Source organism: Pseudorasbora parva, chromosome 9 (genome assembly GCF_024679245.1).
Source record: "Pseudorasbora parva isolate DD20220531a chromosome 9, ASM2467924v1, whole genome shotgun sequence".
Taxonomy (NCBI): domain Eukaryota; kingdom Metazoa; phylum Chordata; class Actinopteri; order Cypriniformes; family Gobionidae; genus Pseudorasbora; species Pseudorasbora parva.
Window position 1 is genome coordinate 37313951 of NC_090180.1, and position 14102 is coordinate 37328052.

At 38.1% G+C, this 14102-nt stretch overlaps 1 protein-coding gene across 1 annotated transcript in view; it reads right to left on the reverse strand.

Annotated features, from left to right (window-relative positions):
* Positions 1-304: 304 nt before the first annotated feature.
* The window catches only part of hs6st1a (heparan sulfate 6-O-sulfotransferase 1a), a 203799-nt gene continuing 190001 nt past the window's right edge, over positions 305-14102 (reverse strand). The window contains exon 2 of the mRNA XM_067452473.1: positions 305-3870. Coding sequence (XP_067308574.1) covers positions 3147-3870 — 724 coding nt within the window. The 3' untranslated portion in view covers positions 305-3146. The remainder of the gene's footprint in view (positions 3871-14102) is intronic.

Below are 14102 nucleotides of genomic sequence, written 5' to 3' on the forward strand. Positions count from 1 at the left end.
TACACATCCTTGGAAAGCTTGGAGACTACACTTTCAGAATCTGTGAATAACTCAAAATGCCCCAGAACTGACTTGTGCCCCTACTTTCCGTGACTGGTCACATATGTTAATATATTCCATTGAAGTGCATTACTTTAAACACGTCTTCATTCATTTCCACAAACTGATTGAAGAGTCAAATAGATTGTCTATCTATTTTAATGTCCACAGATGTTAAAATTAAAATAACCTATATCCCTTAATTTGTGTGACACTTTCCCAGAACACCTCTGCAATAAATGAAAATGAAGACAGGAAGCATTGACATGTTTATATAAAAATGATTTTTTTAATGGTGTAATTGACGATCCATTGTTGAAATAAGAAAAATACCCAGAGCGGAATAATTGGATGTGATGTATAAATGCACCCGCGAGCAGAGCTCAGGGATTCGCTAGTGCTGCTCTCGCACTCTTACAAACACACACATTCTTTCAAAAAGAGTTGCTTTGCTAGACTCACATAAGGTCGGAAACATACTCTGCAATAGTAGGTGAAGGCAAACACATCTAGCTTCATTTTAAAACTGTCTGAAAACAGTCTGAATGCAAATCATTCAAATGTGTGGCATTCTCAGCCTTACCACAAGGGGTGCTACAGCATAAACTGTCATTCATGGCTGAGCAATACTTTGAAGGGAATCTAGCTGAGCAAGTAAGTAAAAGTTAAACCGTTTACATGTTTATACAGTAGTTAGTTACCTGAATAACACATCCGGTATGATGGCATTGACATTTGATGTTCTAGCTTTGAGTACTGAGGTACCACCGTAGAGTATGTTTCTGACCTAACATTTGAAAGTGACCAATTTGAAAGCACAACAATTCTCTACTCGGATTAGCTGTACGTCGTTGTTGAATTAAGACTGAGAAACATTTGGTCACCAAACTATTTTGCAATGAGACCAACATTACTACAACCCACAGAGGGTTTCCATTAAGAGCATATCAGCTGAAGGGAATGACAGCATCACATTAAGATATTAATTAAAAAGGGCTTCATCATTCATGAAATATGCAGATTGTTCATGATAAGTCGGTTTATAATTGTTCCTGTATAACATAACAACACTCTAGGTTTGGTTAAATATGCAGTACGTGAAGAGTAGTCTGTCTTTATGGTTACTTAGAAAATAAATCCCATTGCAGAGCAGTAAGTAAAGTAAAATGTCCCTCATAACACCGTACGAGTCAGTTAATGAGGAAGGACACATTTCCAGTGGGGTAAGTCTTCCTGATACCTTATTCGCATACTGTTTACTCTGACCTTGTTGTGTTGTCATCAACTTAAAGGGACAGTTCGCACAGAGAAATGACAGTTCTGTCGTTATTTGCTCTCTCGGGTTGTTTCAAATCTCTGAGACTTTCTTTTTTCAGTGGAACATAAAAGGAGACGCTTTGCAGGATGTTCACGCTGCTCTTTTATATACAATAAAGCGAATGAGGACGGGAGCTGTCAAGCTCCAAAAGTGACAAAAACAGTCAATGTGGAATACACTCAAAAACTTTAAATATAGTGCACAAGTCTAAATGTCGTTCTTTATACTTTTCTGGTTATTCTTTATTCAGTTATTGAGCTTAAGTCTCCATTTAGCTTTATTGTATGGAAAAGAGCTCAATTTTGGGTCACACAGGTTGGGACCCAAGTAATTTATATGACATAATTGTCATTTCTCAGGGTGAATTATTCCTTTAACAACAAACAACTCTAAGCTAACAAAGATTTGCATAAGGGGAGACATGTGACATCATTCTTCTCCCCTTACCGGCAACAGCTTCAGTCCCTGAGGACCATGGCAAGAGATTGGTCATGAAACACACTTTCACACATTCACAAAGAAAAAAAAGTAACACCCAAACATGCTTGCACACATAAAACATTCATCCTCAAAAGAATGCTTGACATCTAAAACACACACAGTCATCCTCCATCTACCCGCATACTAAATAATGAGTAGTCTCTGGGAATTGTCTCTGTGACATTTATAAAGGCTGCGTTTGCTGCTTCTTCCTTCTGCTTGCGTTTCACAAGCTCTTTCTTTCACAAACGCATACACACAAACTCTACGACACTCCTGTTATTGACTGACACAGGCGTCATTATCGAGTCAATCGCGTTTAGAGAGCACGACTTCGCTCGGAAACACAGAGCCTATCCTTACTAAGTGTAAAATAAGACACAGTTTCCTCTTTGGATCTCCACCAGTTTCCCAACTCGGCTACCGAGAAATGGCCTGGATTGGGTGCTGAAGACAACCTAGAACCTAAACATCCGTCTGATCGGACAAACGAAAGACCTCTCACATTCTGCAAGTTTATATTAGTACACTCAGCTCACAGGGGTTTACTCGTACAGTATGCTGAAAGCTTAAATAATGGCTATGGTCCACATGTTGTCCGTCTGTCCATCGACATTTGCAACCGACGTGCAAATACACACACACACACAAAAAAGGACAATAGAACAGACCTTTTCAAGTCATCACTGATTATGAAAAGCTAATAAATTGCATCCAATAAGTGTTAGGCAGCTCTGTTGGTCTCAGTGCTGTGAGTTTTACCTCTTTGAGGGACGAAAAAAATCCCTTTTAAAAAGAATTCAAAGAAATCCGACCATAATAAACAAAAAAATAAAGAGACAGACCGTTATCGTCACAAGTTCATGGCTGAAATGGCAGCAGACATTTAAGCAAATACCTCTATACAATTTCATTCGGTTCATTCTTTTTAAAATCTGCAGTGTATATAATTTCGACAATTTTTACGTATGTCTTTTCTTTTCTTCTGCGGGCGATTGTGCCTGTAGAAGTCTTCACCTCTTATTTTTAAGTTCAGGCTCAGTGCTTTAAGTTAGTCAGTCATATTTCTGACCTGGCACGCAAAGTCTTTGCGGCACCAGTTGTCCTGCAATCGGAGTCCTCCCTCTCCGAGACCACCGAAGGATATCCTGGAGCACAAAAGAAGGGGGGAGGGCTGTATTTGACGCTGACGCTAAAGTTCTATCTCTTTCTCGTTCGCCGTTTTCCTCTCCCTCTTGATTGGACTTGGGGATCGCATTCTTTCCCTCCTCGTCAACCTGTATTTTCCGTCCCCCTCCCCCCAGCACTGCTACCAGCGGTTAATGATGTGATTCATGTAGTCCTCTGTGGGCAATCGGGACGCTTCAGACTCTGGCGTGTCATCCCTGAAATTAGGATCAGAGTTGGACGTCCGGCGGAAAGGGAAGAGGGCGGGCTGGTTCTTTAGGCGCTGCTCTCTTCGCTCCAGTTGTCGCTTGTACATGTAGCGCTGCTGAAAAAGATCCCTGGCGTAGTCGTACAACTGCATGTCCAGGTCGTTCAGCTCCTCGATCCGCTGCACCGTGTCGTTGTCCAGATCCACGCCCGCGGCCCGCGTGCTGTTGTACTGCATGAAGGGGCGGATGAACTTGAGGCGGAAGGTCCGTTCGAACAAGTACTGCGTTTTGCGCTGGAACTCAGTCAAGCCGAAGAAGGCCATGTCTCGCAGGTTCTTCTTGGCCGACTCGAGCAGCACCTGCGCACGCTTCTTTTCCGGGATGAAAGACATGTTGTAGCAGCCCACCAGGCTGAGGTCGGCCAGCATGCGCACCTGTCGGTTATTCGCCAGGTTATACGGACAGTCCATGAACTGCTGTAATGTGCAGCCCGACCAGTCGGTGCCTTCGTAGCAGGGGGGCAGCTCTTCCGGTGTGGGCGTACGCCCGTCACACATGTGCAGGGACGTTTTCCACGTGGCTCCGCGCTGGACATGTCTCCATTCGCTCAGGTAGCGAGACACGGGGTCCCGTAACAGGGTGATGTAGTAGAACTTCCTGTAGAGTGATAAGGGATAGGGAAATAATTAGGACACAGGTAAAGAGGAACACATTTCATCTGAATGCCTGAAACAAAACAAACTAAGTGTATATATAGGATTTCACATGTGTCTACAGTATTTTTCTGCCATTTAAATGTTTTAAATGGAAACTTTAACAGCAAAAATGTATCAAAAAATGTTGATTCATCAAGTTGTTTGTAAAGTTTGTTGTTTGTTTTTTGTAAAGGCTCACTAGGGACGGACATTGAGAATTAGCTTCGGCTAAAATGTTGTAGTATGTAACGTGTTTATGTGACATACTTGTGCCTATTCAAACAAACCAAATTAAAAACAAAAAAAACAAAAAACACATTAGCTAATTCATTATTTTTGGGGTGTGGTCTATAATTAAAATTTATCGTGGAAAGCATAACAAAACTTAATAAACATAGCCAATATAGCTATGTAGAAGTGCTAGCATGTCCTAATGCCAACTTCCCCTTCCCGCAATGCATGTTTTTTCTTGTTCCAGAAGTCGTTTAACTCGGATATACATTACAACATAGAAGAATTAACAATTCTTGATTACTGTTTCACAAATTCAGATATTAATCCCCTGTGGTCGGCAAACGAACAGGAGTGCTTTGGTGGATTTTTTTCTACATGGCAGCTAAATTGACTTAAAATAGTCTTGAAACTTTTATGTACACTCACAATACTGAAACAAACTTTGGTTTTCTGTAAAAAAAAGAAAAGAAAAAGAAAATAAACAGTGTGCACTTTCTGCTGTCTCAGTCTCTGTGAACTTCTTTCTGAAACGCGCCAAACAATGGACCGAAACTCAGCAAATACTTGCCACATAGATATGAGATATGTCTTTAGAAAGCTTTTCTACTTTTAAATGAATTCATATTGAAAAAACTAATATTCAATCAACCAACCAACCAACCAATCAATCAATCAATCAATCAATCAATCAATCAATCAATCAATCAACCAATCAATCAATCAATCAATCAATCAATCAATCAATCAATCAATCAATCAATCAATCAACCAACCAACCAACTTTATTTATATAGCGCTTTTACAATGACGATTGTTTCAAAGCAGCTTCACAGTGTTAAACAGGACAATATTGCAACACAATTTGATTTGGCTAGTTTGATTTAGATATTTTATAGAATTAAATATGACCTAATTAATTAATTTTATTTGTATATTTAGTTGAATAACTTTGATCATAATTTTAGTGTCCCCAACTGAGCAAGCCAAGCCAAAGGCGACAGTGGCAAGGAACCAAAACTCCATCAGGGCATGATGGAGAAAAATAAACCTTGGGAGAAACCAGACTCAGTCGGGATGCCAGTTCTGTCAGGTCTATTAAGTCAAGAACAAAATAGAAATGATTTAGGAATTTTTGAATAAATTGCAATTTAAGTTGATAATTCTGAATGAATGTTTTGGCGGTATGGCTCTGTTCAGGGAGTCCTCTGACCTTTCATGAGCACCATGAAACATGGACAGCAGCAGCATTAGGGAACGCTCGCACAGTTTAGGGCTTTGAGAGCTGAACTATTCCCCCTATGAACAGAGCAGCAACGATAACAAAGTAAAATGCCACGTTATACACGACATGGAGGAGCTGGGGAGGTGGTGGGCAGCAAAGAGCTAGCAACAGCAGTTTAGGAGCGAGCTGAATCTGTTTGAAGATGCGCGCTGTTATATCATGGCCATTAGCAGCGAGGGGATTAGCGTTAGCAGCGTCTTGACTACCTAGCCTGCCAGAACTGACGCTTACGCTTAATTTCTCCTCTGGCCTATTATTAAACAGTGTATAATTATTATTCTGGCAACCTTGCAGGTCATAAATCATATTAGTTTTATTAGTCATAAATTAATTTTGTGGAGGATTCACTGTTTATGTAATCCACATAAAACCAATGAGAGGTATAATCTTTAGTGTCTAAGCTCATTATTTTTAATGTGGCCACACCCACGTGCAGCGCAGCCTATTCGTGCGGTAATCATCCACTTGAGCCACGCGAACCTGTAAACGCCTCGATAAGCAAAGCATCAAGCTTAATCAGATTCATATGCTTTTTATCAAGTTTGGAAGAAGACACACTGTGAGGAATAAGTCTTGAATTTAAGTCTTAAAGAACGCAAAGCGCGACTTCACCCAACAGGGGATAGGTAAGTAATTTATTCTTACATTAGTTAACGGATTAGTGTTACATAAACGTGTAAACATTTTACTAGATGAACATTTGCCGGACTAAAATGTGTGAAATCGACTGAAATATGTTGAAATATGAAATAGGATATATATATAGGAAGGTAAGGAAGGCAGCATTTCATTGTTAAATCTCTAAATAATTGCAACGACACAAGGAAGTTTTTATGGTCTATAATATAAAACACAATATGATATAAAAGTAATATGAGTGTGTACACTGTAAAAAGGAATATTAGAGTATCATATCAATATCAGAGCGGCTTGTTCGGTTTAGGCCTGTCACGATAACTACTTTTTGTTTCGAGATATATTGACCCAGAAATAATTGTGATAAACTATATTATTGTCATTTTAAGACTATTTAATGCCACTGAATATATAATCCTAATATAACAGCGTAATAATGCAAGTAGACCTATATACTTTCAAATGACCTTTTAATTCTTTAGATCATGGAAATTAGGGGTAAGAATAGGCTATATAATCCTAAATAAAAATAAATAAAAACAATTGAATAAATAGTAAATAAACATTTCCCCCTGTGAAACGGCTTTAACACTCGTCCTTCTGCGTTGACATTTATATGTGCACCGTAACAGGGGATTGCGGCTTTGATATCGAGTAAATTTGGCCTTATTCTTCCAAACTGTCAGAAGTTGTCGGGAAAACACTATAACGCCTCAAATTAATCTTTTTTTGGATGAAGTAACTGCCCGAGAACCACTTTCGCTTCCTTCATGGAAAACATACAAGATGACAGCACAATCGAGTAAAATGTTGGTGACATTCAGAACATAATCGGCAATATATTACATCACAAAAAAATGTTGAGGTAATGTACATATATTGTGCGATATATCGATATATTGATTATTGCAAAAGGCCTAGATCAGTTCAGTAAATGGTCTCTGCAAGTGGTACAAATGTGCATTTCAAAAGCAAAATGTGCCATACTGTAATTTATGTCTAATATCAGAGGCAAGTGATAGGTGAATAACACTGATATAGAAGTACCTAACCCTGGTTGCCTAAACTTGACAAACTGTAAACTCGTCCGTCCAATCTGATTGGCTAATTGGAATGTTGTTACACATCTTTGTACAGGAACATGATGTACTCAGTGAAATCAAATTCAGTCTATATAATACCAACTGTCAAATTTTGTAAAAATTTACCACAAGATGGCACTGTAATAAATATATTTATGTTTCTGCTTATATGTCAGTTAGCTGATAGATATTGAAAAAATTAATCCTTGGTGAATTTCGTCAAAAATTCTCAAACAATAAATTGTTGTAGCCTTTAACTACAAACTTCCAAATTACTGCCGAAACTTGCTGTAAGCAATGTTCTTTTTTTTAAATATATATATATTTGTTACTTATCAAGTCCATAAAAACGACTAAAAAACTCACTAACTAGTCGAACTTTGAACATCTATACAATCAAATTATTTCGATTTAACAGCTAGGATGAAACACTGTGTGTAGACTGTCTTAAACATTTTCTGCACATGGCATGTTTTATTGACTCATTAAAATGCAAGCAGTGTGTAAAAAAAAAAAAAATCTCATAAACTTGAACTCTAGCTACATTATTCACATCATAAATATCTGTATTGCAGTAAAGGACCAACAGCAGCCACATGGAAATATTTTACTGGTAGGTAAGAATTATAATTCAGCTTGCCTCCAGCATTAAAATTATTTTGGCGCGTGTGAACACAACCAGTCGTAAAGGGGAATTGAACTGTAGTGCTCTTGATTCTGATATGCTTCAGTGAGACTTCATAATGCAGACGGAAAGAGCATAACTCGTCCCACAACACCTCTTCCATTCTGAACCTGCACTCCAACACCAAATTAGTAAATTCTTGGATGCGTCCCTCTTGTGCACTTGAGCGTACATGGTGCAGAATGAATCAGACATTAGTCTAGTGAACGGCAAGGACTTATTTATTTTAACAGCTCTGGTAGAGATGCATGAATCTATTCATCTGTGAAAGACAGGACTGGAGACGGCAACAACTCAACCAAAAGCTTGCACATTATGCACAGTGTTGACCCTGAGGATAAATCAACGGAAAATTCAACACATTCCCTCTCTTAATCAGTACATTTAACATGTTTTCTAGTAAAAACATATTTACGTCCTAAAAATAACACACATTACCTAAGAAAAAAACATCTTGTGTTAAATTTAAAGCTACACTGTGTGATATTTTCCCCCAACTAGCGATGAAAAGGTATAAGACCATCCAGTGAATATTAGTTTCTGTTCCTCTCAATTCCGATTTCGTTTTAACTCCTACGGTGGCCGATTTAGTCCAAGATTAACATGGCTTCCATTCGACCTCGTCCATCAGTGCCATCGAGTGTTAAAACGCGAAAGGCGAAGCTTGAATTTACGGGTATGTCCCTCTTTGGCTACTGTACTTTCAAGATGGAGGAGCAACATGGCGACCGGCATTCGAACCCCTCACCCGTATGTATTTTCAATGGCATATTATAAACTTAGGAGAATACTTTACTACTTGGTAAACTACCGGGTTACTTACTTTTTTAAGTTAAACCAACAATATTTTTTTACAGTGTATTAATGGCAGTTCAGCTGCATGACATCTACTAGCAAACCATCTAATAAATGCTGTACAGTCAAACCAAAGATTATATAGACGCCATATATAATTTTTTTACTAGTGAGTGCAGGACACTATAGTTAATTTATGTATGTCACATGAACTGTGACATACCCAAAAATTATTCATACAGTGGACTACCAGTACAACTGATAAAAAATTATTCTGACACTTTGACCTGACCATGTTTTGCTTAAGTGTTTTTTTCTTGAATTGCTAATGGCACCTTTTACACCACAGACTGAACACAATGAAGCATTGCTTGGTAATTGGATGAACTAAATTGGTATTATGTAATTGTGTCCTTAAATTAACTCTTTGTGGGGATATAATTTCTTTCACTGTGTACATTCTACCCCCCTACACTGCCCCTACCCCTAAAACTACCAATCGAAGGAAACATTCTGCATTTTTACATTTTCAAAAAAAACAAAAAAAACATTATTTAGCATATTTATGAATCCATTTACATTGTGAGGACTGCTGGCTGGTTTCCACAATGTAGGTGATCTCAGGTTTATACACACACACACACACACACACACACACACACACACACACACACACACACACACACACACACACACACACACACACACACACACACACACTGCAATCAATGTACACATTTTTACATTATTGTCAGTTCTTGCTTTCCCTGGGAATCGAACCCATGACCTTGACGTTGCTAGCGCCACGCTCTACTGGTTGAGCTACAGGAAAGCTTACACACACATTTGTTTTTTGTGAAATGTGCGGACATTCCATAGGCGTAATGATTTTTATACTGTACAAACCCAATTTCTATCCCCTTACACTGCCCCTGCCCCTAAACCTACCCATCACAGGAAACATTCTGCATTTTTACTTTCTAAAAAAACCTCATCCTGTATGATTTATAAGCATTTTGAGAAGTGGGGACATGGCCAATGTCCTCATAGCTCACCCTCTCCTTGTAATACCTGTGTCATACCCATGTCATTATACACTTTTGTGTCCTCGTATGTCACAACAACCCCCCCCCACACACACACACACACACATACAGTTCTGTTATAAGGCTACTCTGTGAGTTTGTTCAATGGCTACTTTGAGACTTTGAGACAGTTGTTGTACACTGCAGCTAGATCAACATTAGGCATGGTAAAACATGATACTTACAATAAATCAAGAAAAAAAATATAAGACTAACTGTGTTTACTGTGTTGTAAAACCAGAAAACAAGGGTAACATGGGCACGATGCCATTGATAGGCGATGCAGAGAAACTGTCCTGGTTAAAAACATTTCCGCTCTTACATATGTCCTTTCAGTATCAGCCAAAATGACACATTTTGTGCACCCCTAGTTGTTTTCAAATCAAATTATAAAGTGTCAGTAAGTGGAAACTATAAAAAGAAGCAAATAGTAGAAAAGTTTAAAATTTTACATGCTAACTTATAAAGGCCAACAGGCATTAGAGCGCTGACGTGTTTTACTGTACACACAAACACATGCCTAGACATGCACACACAATAACTGTCAAAACTGAACACACATAAAGGATGTGTATTGCCAATGGCATGATGGAGTTTAATGTTCTCAGAAAAAGCCAACAGGGACAAGAAAAGGGCTTAAACACACACTCTCTCTCTCAAACATACACACAGAGCGCAGAGCTCGGACTGATGGCTCACGTCAAATCAAATAAGCTGAGCTGTTCTGATATACAGCAGCATTCAGCATAATTTTAGCAGAGACCCAGAAAGAGAGAGAGAACACAAGCGTTTAACCAGAATTTCTATCACAGCATGTACCAGCCTGGAAATAAACATAATCGAGTCAATTCTCCTGATATGAGAGTGGTGCGGTTGCTCTTTCCTCCTCTTCTTTGTTCTGTTTAATATATTCACTCCTGTTGGTTTACACGTTCAGCGCCACCCTATCCGATGACCTTTTTTCCTCTGTTTTCAATCATCCTGTGTCTAAAGCCACACTTCTCTGGGGCATTGCTAGGTCGTGAGCAGCTTACTAACATGCAGTTCACGTCACGGCCACTCGGTGGTGATATACACACAGAATTCCCATGGATTTTTCCGTAACTAAGACCTACTTGCACTACAATTAAACACAAAAAGCCTCGGTATACATTTAACTCCACTCCACCGAAGCAGAATTTCTTTATAGGGAAATAAACAGCTAGACTTTTGTAGGAACTATATGTGAGAAACAAGCGGAAGGGAGGGAGAGAAGAGGGGAAAGGGAATTGGTGGGTCGGGGTCATTGTCATTACCCTAGTAGTGCAACAGGAAAAATTTCAGAAAAACGCTGGCACAGGCATATCACGACACCACATACGCAAACTAAACAAGACTTTTCCCGTAACAAAGTCCTTCCTGCATAGGCATGGACAAACAGAACAAGCAGAGGGCAAAGTCACGGTCAGCACCACACACATGCAAGTATTGGGCAAGGGCTGCACGATTTGCAATATTGTTAGGCTATATAAAAAAAAATACAGGAATTTTCACCAAATGACTTGAATCGCTATATTTTTGTCGGGGAAAGAAATTAGCATTTGGAATAAATATTAAAAAAAGCTAAACAAAAATAAATGAATAAAAATTCCTTTTTACTCTGAAGGCTTTTTTTCTTCTTCTTCTTTTTAACTCTATCCACGCCAGCGTTTTTAAAGTAAGTTGCAAGCCCGCCAGGGTTTTTGATAATTTTCACAAAAATGTACTGGCCCATAGAATATTTAGTTGTATGAATATCTGAGCATGCAATATATTAAAAGAAAAAGCTGACCCTCACAACAACAACAACAAATTTATTCCAGCTTCATGCACTTCTTTTTCCATCAACACTTCAACATGGGTAAGTTTCATAAACAAGCAACATTTTGAACAAAAAGCTGCGAAAATCCCATTTTTGCCAAAAACTGCATCCACATCAGATTCAGAGCGATGATCAAACACAGATGGAGTAGATCGAGTCCATCAACACCCCAAATGCTTCACAGTCCTGTAGCTCGTCCTGGGTCGACATTTCATTCAGTACAGAAGATGGTTTTCATTTATATGCGGATTTAATGTTGATGATCACGTTACTAAAAGGAATAGTTAACCCTAAAATGAAAACCTGTTCCAAACCTCTATGAGTTTCTTTTTTCTGCTGAACAAAAAAGAAGATATTTTAAAGAATGTCAGTAACCAAACAGTTGATGGGTCCTCATTGACTTCCATATAAGAAAGAAACTCACAGATTTGGAATAGATTGAGGGAAAATAATTATGATGACAGAATGTGCGATGACAGAATTTTCTATTCTAACTATTCTTTTAACATATGCATCTGCTTACATACATACATTTTATGGCATCTTCTTCACCTGTGTTTTTTAGCAGGAGATTCTGTACTCATTCAGAAGATGCGTAGCATAACATTTTTTAGAGTGTATTTGTGAAATGTACTAGTCATTTGTGCCAAAATTGTTTCAAAGTAAATCCTGCATATTTATTTTGAAGTGTTAAAAAACTGGTGTTTTTTATTATTAAAAAAAAAAAAAACTCTACTTGAGTTTTCAGTTTAAAATGATTAAATTATTATTATTTATTTTACTTTATTCTAAAATTACACTACTAATATTTACATCTTATTTTCATCATTTGCAAACAGTTAAAAAAAAACAAAAAAACGACCTGCTGGTTTCAGAGAGAAGCGCGGCACTGTGTTCATTTACACGCGAGCAACTCACGATAGCAGGCGTGTGAATGCCACGCTTCACTCAGAAACCGGCAGAGCACACATTTATTGAATTAAATCGCATCGCATTCTGCATGAGACGGGTGCTATCCATTATTATCAGCACCAGTGCTCTGCTGTATCGTAAATCTGACTGTGAGGGAATCTGGGGAAATCTGAGTCTCTCTGCAAAGCGTCATTTGAAATTTATGAGCAATTTCCTCAGCCGCAAAAACAAACACCTGGAGGGAAGCAGTGCAGCGGAGTCACAACTCACGGCAAAACATCCTCGCTCCACATCACTCAACCTCATATTGTTTCACTTCATCATTACATTCATTCATCATCGTGTAAATCATGCCAAAGACAATTACCACGACTGTATTTTTCAATAAAACATCAAAATCTAAACTTAAATGGGACTGTAATGCCAAAATGTACTGGTTTCTAGGTGGTTAAATTTTTTTAAAATAAATTCCTCCTTCATTGAACATCTTTGTGATTCTAAAACTTATTCTACTGTCCACTAAGCAAAAATCAAATAATATCACTAGAGTTAAAGTCGAATATAGGGTTAGGGGTTTGTTTAAATCTCTAACCACAGGTATGTGCAAATATAATGGTGATGATTGCCTTAGCAAACACCACTAATTAAAATCTATTAATACACAATGTAGTCATCTTCAGGGACTGCTTTAGCAATGAAATGTGTTTGGGTAGCACTTTACTAATAACATAATGAATCATGCATCTGCTGTAGGGTTCTCCTCAACATTTGAGGCCCATCTTAATTCTCGGTGACCTGTCATGGTAATTGGCGTTCTGATGATTTATGCAAATTACCGCTGATCGAGTCACTTCACTTGAAAACCTGCTTAGAACATGAATGTAAATCTATTGACCTCTTACACTGTGCTATCCGGCATGTCTACTCAAACGTCAATCCTCGTAAAAGTGAAAATTGCATCTTCAGCTGTAGCAAACCCCATGACGATAACAGGCCATAAGATCCACCATATGTGGACATGCTTCTACCATAGAAACAATCAATCCCAAAGCGGATCTGCATGTAAAATCACTGCTGGGGATTAACTGCATGCCATGTCTGTGAAGAAGAGTGTGATTAGATTGAGGAGAGGCGGATTAATGATGTGTATAGTTCTGAACTGCCACTCTGTTTGGAAATGGCTAAGGGCCATTCAGTCTTTCAGTGCGTCATGCTCTAGCTAATGGTCAGTTAGTCATATGAGAGAAAAAAGCATGAACTGGTGGGAAGCAGTTTGTTAAAAAAGCACAAAAAAAAGCAATATTATTATTATTTCAGTCTTCTATTTTAATATACAGTATATAATGAAAAAATGCTATTTATTCCTGAGGGCAAAGTTGAATTTTCAACATCATTGTCTTGTCTTCAGTGGCACGTGATCCTTCAGAAATCATTCTAATATGCCAAAATTCTGCTCAAGAAACATTTCTTATTATTATCAATGTTGAAAACAGATGTGCTGCTTAACAATTTTGTGGAAAATATGTTTTTCAGGATTCTGTTGAGTAGAGATTATAAAACAAAAAAACAAAAAACATTGTCACTTTTGATAAATTTAAAAAAAATTAATCTTACTAACTAACTAACTGATCATTAGTATAGAA